General features: G+C 43.5%; 1 protein-coding gene across 1 annotated transcript in view; it reads left to right on the forward strand.

Moving 5' to 3' along the window:
* myripa (myosin VIIA and Rab interacting protein a) overlaps positions 1-20,180 on the forward strand; it is a 57,174-nt gene that overhangs the window by 27,310 nt on the left and 9,684 nt on the right. Inside the window, exons 5-12 of the mRNA XM_061979817.1 lie at positions 1,313-1,410; positions 5,614-5,694; positions 5,773-5,910; positions 6,000-6,138; positions 8,007-8,503; positions 10,771-13,980; positions 15,293-15,472; positions 15,537-15,698. Coding sequence (XP_061835801.1) covers positions 1,313-1,410; positions 5,614-5,694; positions 5,773-5,910; positions 6,000-6,138; positions 8,007-8,503; positions 10,771-13,980; positions 15,293-15,472; positions 15,537-15,698 — 4,505 coding nt within the window. The remainder of the gene's footprint in view (positions 1-1,312; positions 1,411-5,613; positions 5,695-5,772; positions 5,911-5,999; positions 6,139-8,006; positions 8,504-10,770; positions 13,981-15,292; positions 15,473-15,536; positions 15,699-20,180) is intronic.

The raw sequence follows: 20,180 nt of genomic DNA on the forward strand, positions 1-20,180 counted from the left end.
AACCTTAAAAATGATTTTAGGATTTTTAAACAAATATACATTTTTACCTTTTAAATTTCTTCCTCTTATTTCCTGACAATTTAAATCAATGTTCAAGTAATTTTTTATTTTTTTTTATTGTAAAGAATAAATATTTTAGCTTCTGGTTTTTCCACGAAGAATATTTGTGAAATATTTCTTCAAACTTACTATGATTAAAATTCAAAAAGATTATTCTGGCAAATCTAGAAAATCTGTAGAATCAAAATTAAATCTTATTTCAAAGTATTTTGAATTTCTTTTAAAATTTTTGTTCTGGAAAATCTAGAAGAAATACTGATTTGTCTTTGTTAGAAATATAGCTTGGTCCAATTTGTTAAATATTCTAACAAATTGCAGATTGGATTTTAACCAATTTAAAACATGTCATCAAAATTCTAAAATTTATCTTAATCAGGAAAAATTACTAATGATGTTCCATAAATTATTTTTAATTTTTTCAAAAAGATTCAAATTAGCTAGTTTTTCTCTTCTTTTTGTCGGTTGAATTTTGAATTTTAAAGAGTCGAAATTGAAGATAAACTATGTTTCAATATTTTATTTTAATTTTTTTCGTGTTTTCTCCTCTTTTAAACCGTTCAATTAAGTGTTTTTTTTTCATCATTTATTCTCTACGAAAAACCTTCCGTAAAAGGGAAAAAAAATGTACGACGGAATGACAGACAGAAATACCCATTTTTTTTTATATATATACATTTATTTATTTAGCTATTCTTGTTTAAATCACACTTACGTGTAACTTACAAATGACAATATATTTATTTATTTAAGTGTGTATCAAACTGGTAGCCCTTCGCATTAATCAGTACCCAAGAAGTCGTTTTTGGTTTCAAAAAGGTTGGTGACCCCTGTACTAGGGCATCAAATCAGTGTCAGTTGAGTCGGTCCATAGGTTGCCTGTAGGGATTTTTAATGTCCAGCAGATGTCAGTATTTAGTGACACAGTATCGACACAGTATCAATACAGTTTTGCAATGTGTCGAAACGCTTCATGACGCCTCATCAACCCATCACTACTGGCTACTCTACCCACCTCTGCTAATCAGCCAGTTTTCTCACTAAATGTATACTTTACTAACTGCGGGCAAACCACTGCTCATTGGTTAATTAGTTCCAGACTAGACTAGACCAACTAACCACTGCACTCACATTACAGTTTACTGCAATAACATGTCAGTCCACAGCACTCCTTGTCGCACATGTCTAGTAGAAGTAGATTTCATTGAAAATAGCTACATGTTTTCTTTTTGTTGTTTTTTTTGTCTGTGTTCAGAGCACAGCATGGCCGAGTCACTCACCGTGGCTCTTCGGGTGGCAGAGGAGGCCATAGATGAGGCCATTTGCAACGCCGAGATCGACACTGCCACTCAGGTGTTTGTTACTCCTCTTTCTCTGTGCTTTCATAATCAGAATCACAATCAACTTCTTTGGCCAAGTTTGTAACACACAAAGGAATGTGACTTGGTACTGTGCTCTTTTTGCACAACGTAAGAAACAAAGAAAAACGCAGCGACGACGAGAGAGCGCATTACTGTAGCGGCCATCCATATTGATATCCGTCCATCCATTTTCTACCGCTTGTCCCTTTTGGGGTCTCGGGGGGGGTGCTGGAGCCTATCTCAGCTGCATTCGGGCGGTAGGCGAGGTACACCCTGGACAAGTGGCCACCTCATTGCAGGACCAACACAGATAGACAGACAACATTCACACTTACATTCAGAATCAAAGAATCAGAATCAGAATACCTTTATTGTTATTGCATGGAAACAACGAAATTGAACAGCAATCCAGCTCAGTGCTTTTAAAACATCCATCCATCCATCCATCCCATCTTCTTCCGCTTATCCGAGGTCGGGTCGCGGGGGCAGCAGCCTAAGCAGGGAAGCCCAGACTTCCCTCTCCCCAGCCACTTTGTCCAGCTCTTCCTGTGGGACCCCGAGGCGTTCCCAGGCCAGCCGGGAGACATAGTCTTCCCAACGTGTCCTGGGTCTTCCCCGTGGCCTCCTACCGGTCGGACGTGCCCTAAACACCTCCCTAGGGAGGCGTTCGGGTGGCATCCTGACCAGATGCCCGAACCACCTCATCTGGCTCCTCTCGATGTGGAGGAGCAGCGGCTTTACTTTGAGCTCCCCCCGGATGGCAGAGCTTCTCACCCTATCTCTAAGGGAGAGCCCCGCCACCCGGCGGAGGAAACTCATTTCGGCCGCTTGTACCCGTGATCTTGTCCTTTCGGTCATAACCCAAAGCTCATGACCATAGGTGAGAATGGGAACGTAGATCGACCGGTAAATCGAGAGCTTTGCCTTCACCACAACGGATCGATACAGCGTCCGCATTACTGAAGACGCCGCACCGATCCGCCTGTCGATCTCACCATCCACTCTTCCCTCACTCGTGAACAAGACTCCGAGGTACTTGAACTCCTCCACTTGGGGCAAGATCTCCTCCCCAACCCGGAGATGGCACTCCACCCTTTTCCGAGCGAGAACCATGGACTCGGACTTGGAGGTGCTGATTCTCATCCCAGTCGCTTCACACTCGGCTGCGAACCGATCCAGTGAGAGCTGAAGATCCTGGCCAGGCTTTTAAAACAACCTACATAAAATACGCTTAAGACAACAAACAATAATAAACATTTTAAAAATGTAAAAACATATTGCACAGCAGATCTCTTATCAGAGTTAAGCAAGTTAATAAAGTGGTGAGTGTTCAGGTAAGTGCGGAGTTTAGGGCAATAAAAGCTCTAGGATAGAAACTGTTTTTCAATCTATTTGTCCTTGCTTTGATGGTCTTATAGCGCCTCCCTGAGGGCAATAGTTCAAGCCAGTGGTCACCTGGGTGGGATGAGTCCCTGAGGATGCTGTTTTCTCTCCTGTTGCAGTGTCTCTTATACAGGTCCTCTAGAGATGCAAGAGGACATGCAGTGATCCTCTTTATGACCCCCTGTAGTTTCTTTCTCTCTGCCACCGTGCAGCTAGAAAACCACACGGAGATACCGTAGGTCAGTATTGACTCAACGGAGCAGTGATAGAAGGACAGGAGCCGGTTATCAGCCGGATCTATTTTCCTCAGCCTTCTCAGAAAATACAATCTTAGCTGACCTTTTTTCTGGAGTTGCTTGAGATGTTCATGCCCAGGAACTTGCACTCTCCCATGATGTAGATGGGCTGGATGGGCTAAGTGTTTTTTTTTCCTTGCCTTGGTCTTTTTGGGGTTGAGAATGAGGTTGGTTTTGGCATAGTGGTCTGAAAGTGCCTTCACCTCTTCTCTATAGTCAGTCTCGTCCCCTTCTGTGATGAGCTCCACCACTTGATGATGGAATTGCTCGGATGGATGGGAATACAGTCGTAGGTGTAAAGACTGAAGAGCAAGGGGCTCAAAACACAGCCCTTTGGAAAGTTGAGGAAAGATGGTGTCCGACCTTCACTCTCTGAGGGCGGTCCGTTAGAAAGTCCTTGATCCAGTAACAGCTCTGTTCACACACTAGGGTCAACTTAGTGTTGCCAATCAACCTATCCCCAGGTCAAGTCAAGTCAACTTTATTGTCAATCAGACATTACACAGCAGACTGAAATTGCGTCTCTCCCATACTCCAATGTGCAATATTAAAACAAGATTAAAACTGTCATGATCCGTGGCCCGGATCATGTGTTGTTATATTCTGTTAGTTTTAGACTACCTTAGTTCCTGTTTTTGTGCACCCTTGTTTGTTTTTAGTTAGTTAGGTGCTTATTGTTTCCACCTGTCTCTGATTGGTGCTCAAGACGCTCACCTGTTTCCCGAGCACTAATCAGAGGGACTATTTAATCCTGCCTTTGCCGGTCAGTCGGGCTGGCTTCATTGTTTATTACATGCAACCTGTTACGTTTGGTTTTCATGTTTCCTAGCTCATGATTCAGTTTTTTCCTTAGCTTTCAGTGCGATCGGCACGCATCCCTTTTCCTTGTTTTCTGTTTTTGGTACTACACGTTATTTTTCGATGATTAAATCATGTTCCTACCTGCACGCCTTATCCGGAGTGGTCCATCTGCATCCCGGGAGAACGAACCCTGCAGTAAGCTGCCCCCCGCCCCCCCCCCCCCGGGGCGTCGTGACAGAATGAAGCCAGCCCGACTGACCGGTAAAGGCAGGATTAAATAGTCCCTCTGATTAGTGCTCGGGAAGCAGGTGAGCGTCCCGAGCACCAATCAGAGACAGGTGGAAACAATAAGCACTCATGGTAACTAAAAACAAACAAAAGGTGCACAAAAACCGGAACTAAGGGAGTCCAAAACTAACAGAATACAACAACACATGATCCGGGCCATGGATCATGACAAAACCAAGATTGCAACAAACAAAATAAACAAAAACACGATTTCAACACCTGCGATGAGGCAGCGACTTGTCCGGGGTGTACCCCGCCTTCCGCCCGCATGCAGCTGAGATAGGCTCCAGCAACCCCCGAAAGGGACAAGCGGTAGAAAATGGATGGATGGACGATTTCAACACCCACATACACCGTGGTGGCCTCTGCAGGGCTCCACATAGTCTGTTAAGGTCAGCACCGACAAAGCAACCAAGAGAGCCGACTCCATCCTAGGCTGCCCACTAAAGTTAAAGTTAAAGTTAAAGTACCAATGATTGTCACACACACACACTAGGTGTGGCGAGATTATTCTCTGCATTTGACCCATCACCCTTGATCACCCCCTGGGAGGTGAGGGGAGCAGTGGGCAGCAGCGGTGGCCGCGCCCGGGAATCATTTTGGTGATTTAACCCCCAATTCCAACCCTTGATGCTGAGTGCCAAGCAGGGAGGTAATGGGTCCCATTTTTATAGTCTTTGGTATGACTCGGCCGGGATTTGAACTCACAACCTACCGATCTCAGGGCGGACACTCTAACCACTAGGCCACTGAGAGGTCTCGGTCAATGTGCAGTCCGCGTGGATGAGCGAGTATCCCTCCAAGTAGCTAGTGTTTTTCTTCCAATTGTGGTCTTTTGGTTGTCTGCAAAACTGTGTGCTTAACCTTGAATGAGGAGTGTTAAGAGAGAGAGAGATAATGGACATTTGTTTTGGCTAGAGAGAGAGGACTGCCAGGGACTTAAGGGGGGAGAGGGTGTTTCGGGGAGCAGACCAGCTTGGCGGGGCGATAGAATGTTCTATGCTGGACTGGTCTCAAATGTATATCTGCAAAGCTTTGAAAATATATTACAAAATACCTATTCTGTCTCTGGCGGTTTTTCAACTCAGCTTTAAGTGTCGTAAAGAGCTTGGGAGCTCACTTTGTCCATCCTGAAGCCCAACGCTCAATCATCAATCAATCAATGTTTACTTATATAGCTCTAAATCACGAGACATCCTCGGCTCAGATCCCACATCAGGGCAAGGAAAAACTCAACCCAATGGGATAACAATGAAAACAAACAAAACTCTTCTATGACTTCGCTCTTAACAAGTCACTGTTTGTCAATTCATATTTGTCCGTTTCTAATCTGTTTCAATAACCCAAATACTTTGAGCCAAAACATGTATTTGGCAGATAATCAGCTTATTTGTGTCTGCTTATGTGTAACGTGTGCATCCAATCAGGGGAATCGAACTGAAGCACAATACCTGCGTGAGCACAAGGCAGAGCTCATCGAGGAACTGGCCAAGACCATCATGCAGAAGGTAAGATGGAAGTTGGAGTTCTTGACTTCCTAAGAACACCGGCTGATGTTGTAATCCTGCCGTTTCCCCGCGTGGTAGATCATCTCCGGGAGGAAGACTTTGGCTGACACGAGGGACAAGTGCGATCAGGATGTGCCTGATCTTGAGCGCGACCCCGATCTCCATCACCATGGCGACCAGGCCGGCAGCACCTTCAAACACCTCAAAGGCCTCTGGGTGACGTAAACACACATTACACCTCCACTCCGAGTGGTAACTACCAGTGACCTCTAGTGGTCAACTGTTGCATCCTCTCTTATTTGCAGAGGTCCCAGTCCGCCTTCTCACTGGTGGATGACAACCTTCCAGCAGGTCTGGTCCAAGATGCTCTTCAGGCGTTACATAAGGAAGAAGACAGCGCAGCTGGGACTACTTGGACTAGTGTCGAACGTTTGGAAAACTCTGGTAGATCAATTGGTGGATCTAACATAATAGTGAGAGTCCAGCCCATTGTGGATCTAACATAATAGTGTGAGAGTCCAGTCCATAGTGGATCTAACATAATGGTGAGAGTCCAGTCCATAGTGGATCTAACATAATAGTGAGAGTCCAGTCCATAGTGGATCTAACATAATAGTGTGAGAATCCAGTCCATAGTGGATCTAACATAATAGTGAGAGTCCAGTCCATAGTGGATCTAACATAATAGTGTGAGAGTCCAGTCCATAGTGGATCTAACATAATAGTGAGAGTCCAGTCCATAGTGGATCTAACATAAAGGTGAGAGTCCAGTCCATAGTGGATCTAACATAATAGTGAGAGTCCAGTCCATAGTGGATCTAACATAATAGTGAGTGTCCAGTCCATAGTGGATCTAACATAATAGTGTGAGAGTCCAGTCCATAGTGGATCTAACATAATAGTGTGAGAGTCCAGTCCATAGTGGATCTAACATAATAGTTAGAGTACAGTCCATAGTGGATTTAACATAATATTGTGAGAGTCCAGTCCATAGTGGATCTAACATAATGGTGAGAGTCCAGTCCATAGTGGATCTAACATAATAGTGTGAGAGTCCAGTCCATAGTGGATCTAACATAATATTGTGAGAGTCCAGTCTATAGTGGGTCTAACATAATAGTGTGAGAGTCCAGTCCATAGTGGATCTAACATAATATTGTGAGAGTCCTGTCCATAGTGAATCTGACATAATAGTTAGAGTCCAGTCCATAGTGGATCTAACATAATATTGTGAGAGTCCAGTCCATAGTGAATCTAACATAATAGTTAGAGTCCAGTCCATAGTGGATCTAACATAATATTGTGAGAGTCCAGTCCATAGTGGATCTAACATAATAGTGAGAGTCCAGTCCATAGTGGATCTAACATAATAGTGAGAGTCCAGTCCATAGTGGATCTAACATAATAGTGAGTGTCCAGTCCATAGTGGATCTAACATAATAGTGTGAGAGTCCAGTCCATAGTGGATCTAACATAAAAGTTAGAGTCCAGTCCATAGTGGATCTAACATAATATTGTGAGAGTCCAGTCCATAGTGGATCTAACATAATATTGTGAGAGTCCAGTCCATAGTGGATCTAACATAATAGTGAGAGTCCAGTCCAGTCCATAGTGGATCTAACATAATAGTGAGAGTCCAGTCCATAGTGGATCTAACATAATAGTGAGAGTCCAGTCCATAGTGGATCTAACATAATAGTGAGAGTCCAGTCCATAGTGGATCTAACATAATAGTGTGAGAGTCCAGTCCATAGTGGATCTAACATAATAGTGAGAGTCCAGTCCATAGTGGATCTAACATAATAGTGTGAGAGTCCAGTCCATAGTGGATCTAACATAATAGTGAGAGTCCAGTCCATAGTGGATCTAACATAATAGTGAGAGTCCAGTCCATAGTGGGGCCAGCAGGAGATCCTCTTGAGTGGAGACAGGTCAGCAGCGCTGAGAAGTCCCCAACTGATGAACAGATGAGTGGTCCACCCAGGGTCCTGAATTTGAACAGCTAGCAAATCATTTGTGGTCACTTAATAACCTCTCCACGCAGGACTGGGGGGCAGAGCAGAAAAGAGACGGCAGATCAACTGCTCTAAAAGGGGGGTCTATTCACAGGCTAGAGTAAACAATTGAGTTTTAAGACGGGACTTAAATGCTTCTACTGATTTATGATACCATTTCCTTTTACCAATACAAATACCAAATTCAGTACCCTTTCCTATTGTTGTGATAGGCTGGGTGTTGTTAATTTGACATTGAGTGAGGGGGTTGCTAATGTTCTAATCTGTGTCCTGGTCTGCTCAAACCTGCATATGAAGGTGTGTCCTCAATGCTGAAGAGCCCAGATGGGAACTGGATTGCCTTGCAGAGTTCCCAATTGTCGCGTCCCAGCCTGCTGGCCAAGAGGAAGAGTCCGGTCTACAGTGCCCTGGAGAGGGAGTCTGGGGCGGTGTCCGCATACGAGGGCATGGACTCCGACAACGAAGCCAAACCCGAGCCGGACACCTCCTGGGGCGCCATCCTGCAGGAGTTCCACAGGAAGATGACGGGCTCCAAAGTCAGGCGTCCAGCCCACAACAGAGCTCGTTCGGATTCCGAGAGGAGTAAAAAGTCCCCGCTGGATACTTTTAACAAGCGAGGAGCCGCTGAGCCGAAGCGACCGCCGTCGTCCCGCAGGACCAGCATCATGGACGTCAACTTCAACGTAACGACGGAGGAGGGCATCACCAGAAGTGAGGCTGCGGTGGGAAAAGTGAAGAGAGCTCGGAAGAAGAGGAGAAGTAAAAGAAGGGCCACTCTTTCTGGACCTCCACTAGTAAGAAATGCTTTGCAGTGAACTAACTCACTTAATAGACATCTTTTTAGCTCTTTTTAGTTGACATGGCAGCAGAAATATTCAATGAAACAAGAATATTTATTTCTGTATGTTATTCTTAGTAGAGCTGTGGAGACCCACTGCCGGGTAGAGTGAAGGGTGTTTCCCCCTGAGAATACATAGGCCCTGGAGGAGTGTCTCCCCTGCGCTCCTCGACTACGGTCTGGGAGCCGGAAGCAGGAAAGTTGCAACACATGTTTGACGTGTTGTCAGAAGCAGCTGCTGAACAATGTCGGCAAACCTCCGTCCTCCGTTGTTGTATCGCGCAGCCGAAGTGTTCCCAAACGGGAGATCTTAACGAGGCAGGAGGGTCTTCCAGGTCTGGCTTTTACATGTTGTCCTAGCCCGGTCGCTGCGAGCATGTGGACTCGTTCGGTACACCTCCGAACCGAACCCCCCGTACCGAAACGGTTCGATACAAATACACGTACCGTTACACCCCTACTGTTACCCCAGGTGGCCCTTGGCAAAGGCCTAGTACCTGACTGCCCCCTAGCCAGGGATACGGTGAAGACCTCAACGGTGGTAGATTTAAGAACTACCACAATGGCAGAAAAGGGTCCCCAGTCGTCTTGGACTCCATGCCACTGGACCGTGACCCGATTCTGTCAGGGATCGTGTGGTGACTGTCTGTGCACCAGTCTCCCCACGTTAAACTAAGTCACGCACAAGCATCCTTCATAAAGGGATACCCCCCTACCAGGAGGATCGTCATACTCGTTCGAGTGACCGCCGATGATGATGATGATTGCATAACTTCATAACGAAATTGCTAAGCAAATATATTTAATTTCATTTTATTTTTTATTAATCAGTCCAACAAAATAATACCATAATAATACAATTCCAATTCCAGAACCAAACCCGGCCGGGCAACATTCAGAACGGCAATCAACAGAGCAATTGAGAGGACACCACAGACATGACACAAAACAATCCAAAAGTAGTCAAACAGGTTCAAACACTGATGACATCTATTAAAACAGACAAGAAGCAAGGAATCATGCAGAGACAGAGTTACATTTTGCTCAATTGAGGAGACACGTTATTTGGGCTGTGTTCTAGTTACAGATCCAAACTACGCTCTAAAAGTCCAGCCCACGTGCTTCCTCTATTTATTTGGAAGGTCCCTGTTACATCACTGAAGCCGTCGCTGAGGGAAAGGGGTAATCTCGACAACTCCAGTTAGACACGATATATGATTATACAAAAATTCAAATATGTTGACACTGGTGTTACCCCGTCTCTGCTTTGTCTGCGTCCCGGTACCCGATGTTCGGCCTTGGCAGTCAGCAGGCCGAGTCTGGACACAACACTGATAGAGACGGCTGGCCATCTTTTGGATTGCCAGCTTTGCACGGATACAAAAATACAAATAATAACCATAGCAACGGCCCTTAAGCATAAAGTTGTGTGATAATATATATATCAAATCAAATCAAATCAACTTTATTTATAAAGCACATTTAAAATTTACATACATGATTATTCTAACAGACACAGACTAATAATGTGTATGTAAAATGTGTTATTTTGCAATTAAAATGTTGTTTTCCTACTGACAAAAAGTATTGGGCCACAACTCTTAATCAATTTAGTGACTCAATCAGTGTCACGACTTGGACTATGGAGTGGTTTGTTCTCCCGAGGTGCAAAAGATTTGGACCATACGTGGCGTGAAGGTGAATTCATTATTTATTTAAAAACAAACGAAAAGCGCGCACAGTGGCGGAAAAACGACTTGGCTATGAAAACAAATACTTGCACAAAGGCAGAAACTATGAACAACAAATAATACTAACTGTGGCTTAATAAACAAAAACTTGCTTGGCATGGAACCGGCATGAAAAAAGAGCAGCAAGGGTGTGTGGAGAGTGTGCAGAAGCATAAATGTGGGATGTCACCAGAAAGACAAACTGAAAACAATGAACTTAAATACTACGGACATGATTAATGAAAACAGGTGCGTGACTCAAAACGTGAAACAGGTGCGTGACGTGACAGGTGAAAACTAATGGTTGCTATGGTGACAAAACAAAACAAAACCGAACATGACTAAAACAAAACATGATCACACAGACATGACAATCAGGAGTGTAAGCTGTGAAGTGCAGCCCTGGAGTGTACCAATGCTTTTGCCAGTGGATTGTCTGAAATCAAAGGGGCTCAAATAGGAGCTAACATGCATTTTGTTCCCCCGTCGACAGGATTTCAACAGGAAGGACGGCCAGTCTGGTTCCCCCTCTGATGCTGAGACTCCTGACCCTTTGACGCCTGACGCCACAACTCCCAGTCTGTTACGCCAGGAGAGCGACACCCCCGAACACCAAAGCGATCAAGTCGATCCAGAGTCCAGTCAAGAGTCCATGTCGGACTCCTCGCTCAGAGACGAAGCAAACGATGATGACGACGCAGAGGAGGTGGAAATGGGAAGCGAAGATGAGAGGACGGCAGTGGACTTCGCTGTAGACAGAGAAGAGGAAGAGGAGGTCAAAGCCAGGTTATACAAGCTGGTAGCACAATCCAGACTAGCGTACTTCTCGTCCACTGATGATGAGCTGGACAGAGCGGGGAGAAGTGAGGAAGACGGAGGGTGCGATGAAGAGGATAAGACGGAAAGACTCTCCCACAAACTCTGTCAGCTGGAGGAGGAGGTCCGGGCTGCCATGTTGTCCTCCACGGAGGACGAGCTGGACAGAGTAACGGATGGAGAGAAGAACGAAGAGGAGGAGGAAGAGGAGCTGGCGGTCAAAGTGTGCAGGTTGGCCACGCAAGTTGGCGCCACTCAGTTTTCATCCACCGAGGACGAACTGGACCGGGAGGAAGTGATGCACGAGGAGACGCTGTGGAGGTTGCAGGAGGACAAGGCGGCACCGGCGGCGCAGGTACGCCACCTGGCCAGTCTGGTCAGCGCCTCCCAGTTCTCCTCCACCGAGGACGAGCTGGATCGAGTCGGTGAGGACGAAGCGCAGATCGACCAGGGAGGAAGTGGACAGCCGAGCCTAAGTGAGGAACTCTCTGAGGACGCGACGGGAGAACTTCGGGAAAGATTGGAATCCATGGGAGACGTGGAAGTGGACATGTTTGCTTTAAGCCAACAAAATGAGGAAATGAGAGAGAACCTTCTAGATTCTACGGACCAGTACGGTGAAGTAAACCTAGAGGAATCTAATGGCAGGATGTCTAAGGACATCCTTCTTGTATCAGACAAGAACGAGAGAACCTCAAAGGAGACAATAATCAGACAAGAATTCCAGCCAGAGGTGAAGATGTCCGACCAAAGAGAAGAAAGACAAGAGGAAAAACAGGACATTCTTGGAGGAAGGGAAGGAGACCTTCTTGGGACACAGTTGGAGACCACCGCCTCAGTCAGTGAGGATGATGCGGAGATCGACCAGGGAGGAGGTGGACAGCCGAGCCTAAGTGAGGAACTCTCTGAGGACGCGACGGGAGAACGTCGGGAAAGATTGGAATCCATGGGAGACGTGGAAATGGACATGTTTGCTTTAAGCCAACAAAATGAGGAAATGAGAGAGAACCTTCTAGATTCTACGGACCAGTACGGTGAAGTAAACCTAGAGGAATCTAATGGCAGGATGTCTAAGGACATCCTTCTTGTATTAGACAAGGACGAGAGAACCTCAAAGGAGACAATAATCACACAAGAATACCAGCCAGAGGTGAAGATGTCCGACCAAAGAGAAGAAAGACAAGAGGAAGAACAGGACATTCTTGGAGGAAGGGAAGGAGACCTTCTTGGGACACAGTTGGAGACCACCGCCTCAGTCAGTGAGGATGAAGCGGAGATCGACCAGGGAGGAGGTGGACAGCCGAGCCTAAGTGAGGAACTCTCTGAGGACGCGACGGGAGAACGTCGGGAAAGATTGGAATCCATGGGAGACGTGGAAATGGACATGTTTGCTTTAAGCCAACAAAATGAGGAAATGAGAGAGAACCTTCTAGATTCTACGGACCAGTACGGTGAAGTAAACCTAGAGGAATCTAATGGCAGGATGTCTAAGGACATCCTTCTTGTATCAGACAAGAACGAGAGAACCTCAAAGGAGACAATAATCAGACAAGAATTCCAGCCAGAGGTGAAGATGTCCGACCAAAGAGAAGAAAGACAAGAGGAAGAACAGGACATTCTTAGAGGAAGGGAAGGAGACCTTCTTGGGACACAGTTGGAGACCACCGCCTCAGTCAGTGAGGATGATGCGGAGATCGACCAGGGAGGAGGTGGACAGCCGAGCCTAAGTGAGGAACTCTCTGAGGACGCGACGGGAGAACGTCGGGAAAGATTGGAATCCATGGGAGACGTGGAAATGGACATGTTTGCTTTAAGCCAACAAAATGAGGAAATGAGAGAGAACCTTCTAGATTCTACGGACCAGTACGGTGAAGTAAACCTAGAGGAATCTAATGGCAGGATGTCTAAGGACATCCTTCTTGTATCAGACAAGAACGAGAGAACCTCAAAGGAGACAATAATCAGACAAGAATACCAGCCAGAGGTGAAGATGTCCGACCAAAGAGAAGAAAGACAAGAGGAAGAACAGGACATTCTTGGAGGAAGGGAAGGAGACCTTCTTGGGACACAGTTGGAGACCACCGCCTCAGTCAGTGAGGACGAAGACGTCGAGTTTGACAGAGTCATTAGCAGCATGTTGACGATGACGCTGGAGGAAATGCAGAAGGACATCAGGTTAGACCAGAGGAGAGAGGGCACAGAGACCGACGAGGAGACGAATGAGGAGCTGGAAATGAAAAAGGACACAGAGACAGACAACGAGAGCAAATATGATACAAAGACAGAGGAAGAGAGGAAAGAAGACGCAAACACAGACGTGAAGACAAAGGAGGACTTTAAGACGGACGGCGAGTGGAAAGAAGACACAAGGCCGGACAAAAGTGGAAATGAGTTTCCAGTGACGGAGCAGGACAACAACAAAGTTGCAAAGACAGAGGAGATGAAAGACGAGCAGAAGGAGGACTCAAAGACAAACACAAACAATAAAGAAGAACCAAAGACTGACAATGAAAAGAACCAGGGAGAAAATATAGACGCTGAGAAGGAAGAGGATTCAAAGACCGACAAAAACAAGGACCAGGATGCAAAGATGGACAAGGAGAGGAAAGGAAATTCCAAGACTGACAAGGACTGGAACGAGGATCAGAAGGCAGACAAGGAAAAGAAAGAGGACACAAAGACAAGCGAGGTGAGGAATGAGGATGGAAAGACAGAGATGGACACACAAACTGACCAGGAGACAAAAGGACTTGAAGACAGACAAGACAAGGAGAAGATCGACGATACAAGGACAGACGATGGGAAGAAAGAAGACAAGGAGACCATTATGGACAAGAACAAGGATGAAAAGTACAAGGAGAGAAAGAAAGACAAAAAAGAGATTCAGGTGAACCGACTAGAAGATCGGAATGAGCAAAGTGCTGCTCTTTCACTCGGTCTTTCATTCTGTCCTTTAACTGATAACATGTCTGACAACAGTAACCGACAAGCAAACATGTCCTCCAAGTGTCTAACACTAGAAGACACAACACTAGAAGACACAACACTAGAAGACCCAACACTAGAAGACCCAACACTAGAAGACTCAACACTAGAAGACCCAACACTAGAAGACACAACACTAGAAGACCCAACACTAGAAGACACAACACTAGAAGACCCAACACTAGAAGGCCCAACATTAGAAGACCCAGCACAAGAAGACACAACACTAGAAGACACAACACTAGAAGACCCAACACTAGAAGACACTACACTAGAAGACCCAACACTAGAAGACCCAACACTAGAAGACTCAACACTAGAAGACCCAACACTAGAAGACACAACACTAGAAGACCCAACACTAGAAGACACAACACTAGAAGACCCAACACTAGAAGACACAACACCAGAAGACCCAACACTAGGAGACACAACACTAGAAGACACAACACTAGAAGACCCAACACTAGAAGACACAACACTAGAAGACCCAACACTAGAAGACACAACACTAGAAGACACAACACTAGAAGACCCAACACTAGAAGACACAACACTAGAAGACACAACACTAGAAGACACAACACTAGAAGATACAACACTAGAAGACACAACACTAGAAGACACAACACAAGAAGACACAACACTAGAAGACACAACACTAGAAGACACAGAGCAACAGTTTCTGCTGCTGAAGGAGATCAGAAATGTGAGGAAGATTTTTAGTACCAACAATTTTTAAGTTCAACTAACTTCTTTGCTTTATTCTTCTTATTTTCCTTCTCCTTCTTCTTCTTCTTCTTCTTGTGTTGATGACACAGCTTTGCAACACTTGATATTCTAGTTTCAAGCATGTTTTACTCAATATAGGTCATCAAATCTCAGCAACAAGCTGTAATATCTTACTGAGATCATTTAGGACCAAAACACTTAAAACAAGTAAAACACTAACATAAAATCTGCTTAGTGAGAAAATTATAAAATAAGCAAATATCACCCTTATTTGACATATTTTATCTTACTTAGATTTCACTTTTTGCAGTGTACTTTCTCTACATTCTTCGTCTTCTTTTTGGACACACTAAAGTCTTTCTGAATATTCTTCTAGTAACTGGTGTGTGTGTGTGTGTGTGTGTGTGTGTGTGTGTGTGTGTGTGTGTGTGTGTGTGTGTGTGTGTGTGTGTGTGTGTGTGTGCGTGTGTGTGTGGTGGCAGAAATCCTCAGCAGCGTCCCTATGCAGTATTTCCACTGAGGTTCTGAAGGTGCTCAATGCCACTGAGGAGCTCCTCCAGGGGGTGGAGGGTCGGGGGAGTCGCAGACCTTCCACCTGGTCTTTGCCTGCCAATGCTGACCCCAAGAAACTAGACCAGCGTTTCTCGCAACTGGAAGAGAAAGTAGGTTACATTTTCTTTCACGGCTTGGGCGGTTTACTCTTTTTTTTAAATTAAGCGTCTGCAGGTGTACGTGGCAGCCGGGTCAGTGTTCGGGGTGGAGGCGGAGCTTAGCGACCTGGAGGAGCGGGCCAGGGATATCAGCAGCGCCACGTCCGACACGGAGCTGTCCTCCCTGGAGGAGCAGGTGGCGTCGGCCGCCGCTCGGGTGCAACAGTCCGAGCAACAGGTTAGCACGTAAAGACGTGGGCCAATAACGGGGTCTTTAACTTTCCCTGTTTAGAAACGTGTTTTACATCCATTTGTCCACTTGACAGCACAATATACCTCAAATGCATGTTTTTGTCAGCCTGGTCCATGGTTACTTCAAAGCTGAACTACACTTTTTTTTTTTTTTTCTGAAACACTCTTATACACACTACTGAAACACTCTTATACACACTACTGAAATGCTCTCACATAAACAACTGAAATCTTTTTCTCACACACACTACTGAAACACTTTTATACACACTACTGAAATGCTCTCACATAAACAACTGAAATGTTTTTCACACACACACACACACACACACACACACACACACACACACACACACACACACACACACACACACACACACACACACACACACACTACTGAAACACTCTTATACACACTACTGAAATGCTCTCACATAAACAACTGAAATGTTTTTCTCACACACACACACTACTGAAACACTCTTATACACACTACTGAAATGCTCTCACATAAACAACTGAAATCTTTTTCTCACACACACTACTGAAACACTCTTGTACACACTACTGAAATGCTCTCACATAAACAACTGAAATGCTTTTCTCTCACACACACTACTGAAAAACTCTTATACACTACTGAAACACTCTTATACACACTACTGAAATGCTCTCACATAAACAACTGAAATGCTTTTCTCTCACACACTACTGAACCACTCTTATACACACTACTGAAACACTCTTATACACACTACTGAAATGCTCTCACATAAACAACTGAAATCTTTTTCTCACACACTACTGAAACACTCTTATACACACTACTGAAACACTCTTATACACACTACTGAAATGCTCTTACATTAACAACTGAAATGCTTTTCTCTCACACACACTACTGAAAAACTCTTATACACTACTGAAACACTGTTATACACACTACTGAAATGCTCTCACATAAACAACTGAAATGCTTTTCTCTCACACACTACTGAAAAACTCTTATACACACTACTGAAACACTCTTATACACACTACTGAAATGCTCTCACATAAAACAACTGAAATGTTTTTCTCACACACACACTACTGAAACACTCTTATACACACTACTGAAACACTCTTATACACACTACTGAAATGCTCTCACATAAACAACTGAAATCTTTTTCTCACACACACACTACTAGAACACTCTTATACACTACTGAAACACTTTTATACACACTACTGAAATGCTCTCATATAAACAACTGAAATCTTTTTCACCCACACACACTACTGAAACACTCTTATACACACTACTGAAACACTCTTCAACACACTACTGAAATGCTCACACATAAAACAACTGACATTTTTTTTCTCTCACACACACACACACACACACACACACACACACACACTACTGAAACACTCTTATACACACTACTGAAACACTCTTAAACACACTACTGAAATGCTCTCACATAAACAACTGAAATGCTTTTCTCTCACACACACTACTGAAACATTCTTATACACACTACTAAAACACTCTTATACACACTACTGAAATGCTCTCACATAAACAACTGAAATGCTTTTCTCTCACACACACTACTGAAAAACTCTTATACACTACTGAAACACTCTTATACACACTACTGAAATGCTCTCACATAAACAACTGAAATGCTTTTCTCTCACACACTACTGAAAAACTCTTATACACACTACTGAAACACTCTTATGCACACTACTGAAATGCTCTCACATAAAACAACTGAAATGTTTTTCTCACACACACACTACTGAAACACTCTTATGCACACTACTGAACCACTCTTATACACACTACTGAAACACTCTTATACACACTACTGAAATGCTCTCACATAAACAAGTGAAATCTTTTTCTCACACACACACTACTAGAACACTCTTATACACTACTGAAACACTTTTATACACACTACTGAAATGCTCTCACATAAACAACTGAAATCTTTTTCACCCACACACACTACTGAAACACTCTTATACACACTACTGAAACACTCTTCAACACACTACTGAAATGCTCACACATAAAACAACTGACATTTTTTTCTCTCTCACACACACACACACACACACACACACACACACACACACACACACACACACACACACACACACACACTACTGAAACACTCTTAAACACACTACTGAAATGCTCTCACATAAACAACTGAAATCTTTTTCTCACACACACACTACTAGAACACTCTTATACACTACTGAAACACTTTTATACACACTACTGAAATGCTCTCACATAAACAACTGAAATCTTTTTCACCCACACACACTACTGAAACACTCTTATACACACTACTGAAACACTCTTAAACACACTACTGAAATGCTCTCACATAAACAACTGAAATGCTTTTCTCTCACACACAGACTACTGAAACATTCTTATACACACGACTAAAACACTCTTATACACACTACTGAAATGCTCTTACATAAACAACTGAAATGTTTTTCTCACACACACACAAACTACTGAAACACTCTTATACACACTACTGAAATGCTCTCACATAAACAACTGAAATATTTTTCTCACACACACTACTGAAACACTCTTATGCACACTACTGAAATGCTCTCACATAAACAACTGAAATCTTTTTCTCACACACACTACTGAAACACTCTTATACACACTACTGAAACACTCTTATACACTACTGAAATGCTCTCACATAAACAACTGAAATGTTTTTCTCTCACACACACACACACACACACACACACACACACACACACACACACACACACACACACACACACACACACACACACACACACACACTACTGAAACACTCTTATACACACTACTGAAATGCTCTCACATAAACAACTGAAATGCTTTTCTCTCACACACACACTACTGAAACACTCTTATACACTACTGAAACATTCTTATACACACTACTGAAAAACTCTTATAGACACTACTGAAACACTCTTATACACACTACTGAAATGCTCTCACATAAAACAACTGAAATGTTTTTCTCACACACACACTACTGAACCACTCTTATACACACTACTGAAACACTCTTATACACACTACTGAAATGCTCTCACATAAACAACTGAAATCTTTTTCTCACACACAGACTACTAGAACACTCTTATACCCTACTGAAACACTTTTGTACACACTACTGAAATGCTCTCACATAAACAACTGAAATCTTTTTCACCCACACACACTACTGAAACACTCTTATACACACTACTGAAACACTCTTCAACACACTACTGAAATGCTCACACATAAAACAACTGACATTTTTCTCTCTCTCACACACACACACACACACACACACACACACACACACACACACACACACACACACACACACACACACACACACACACACACTACTGAAACACTCTTATACACACTACTGAAACACTCTTAAACACACTACTGAAATGCTCTCACATAAACAACTGAAATGCTTTTCTCTCACACACACACTACTGAAACATTCTTATACACACTACTAAAACACTCTTATACACACTACTGAAATGCTCTTACATAAACAACTGAAATGTTTTTCTCACACACACACAAACTACTGAAACACTCTTATACACACTACTGAAACACTCTTATACACACTACTGAAATGCTCTCACATAAATAACTGAAATCTTTTTCTCACACACTACTGAAACACTCTTATACACACTACTGAAACACTTTTATACACACTACTGAAATGCTCTCACATAAACAACTGAAATGTTTTTCTCACACACACACTACTGAAACACTCTTATGCACACACACTACTGAACCACTCTTATACACACTACTGAAATGCTCTCACATAAACAACTGAAATGCTTTTCTCTCACACACACTACTGAAATGCTCTCACATAAACAACTGAAATGCTTTTCTCTCACACACACTACTGAAATGCTCTCACATAAACAACTGAAATGTTTTTCTCACACACACACACACTACTGAAACACTCTTATACACTACTGAAACATTCTTATACACACTACTGAAACACTCTTATACACACTACTGAAATGCTCTCATATAAACAACTGAAATCTTTTTCTCACACACACCCTACTGAAAAACTCTTATACACACAACTGGAACACTCTTATACAATTTCAGTTGTTTATGTGAGAGCATTTCAGTAGTGTATGTAAGAGGTCATTCTGAATAATGTCCCTAATGGCCCCTCATTAATAAGTGCCAATGTTGTCAGCATTAGAGTTTAGCCCTTTAAGAATACAGAATATGTTGGGTGGGATGCATTGTAGTCATCTACAACCATATTTTTATGTTCATTTATATGCAGGTTCATGTTCATAAATGGGCGAGAGGGCGGTGTTTCTGTATACCAATTTAAATTATTTGCACATTACATGGTCTTAATAATTC

The sequence above is a fragment of the Nerophis lumbriciformis genome, linkage group LG19 (assembly GCF_033978685.3).
Source record: "Nerophis lumbriciformis linkage group LG19, RoL_Nlum_v2.1, whole genome shotgun sequence".
NCBI classification, from domain to species: domain Eukaryota; kingdom Metazoa; phylum Chordata; class Actinopteri; order Syngnathiformes; family Syngnathidae; genus Nerophis; species Nerophis lumbriciformis.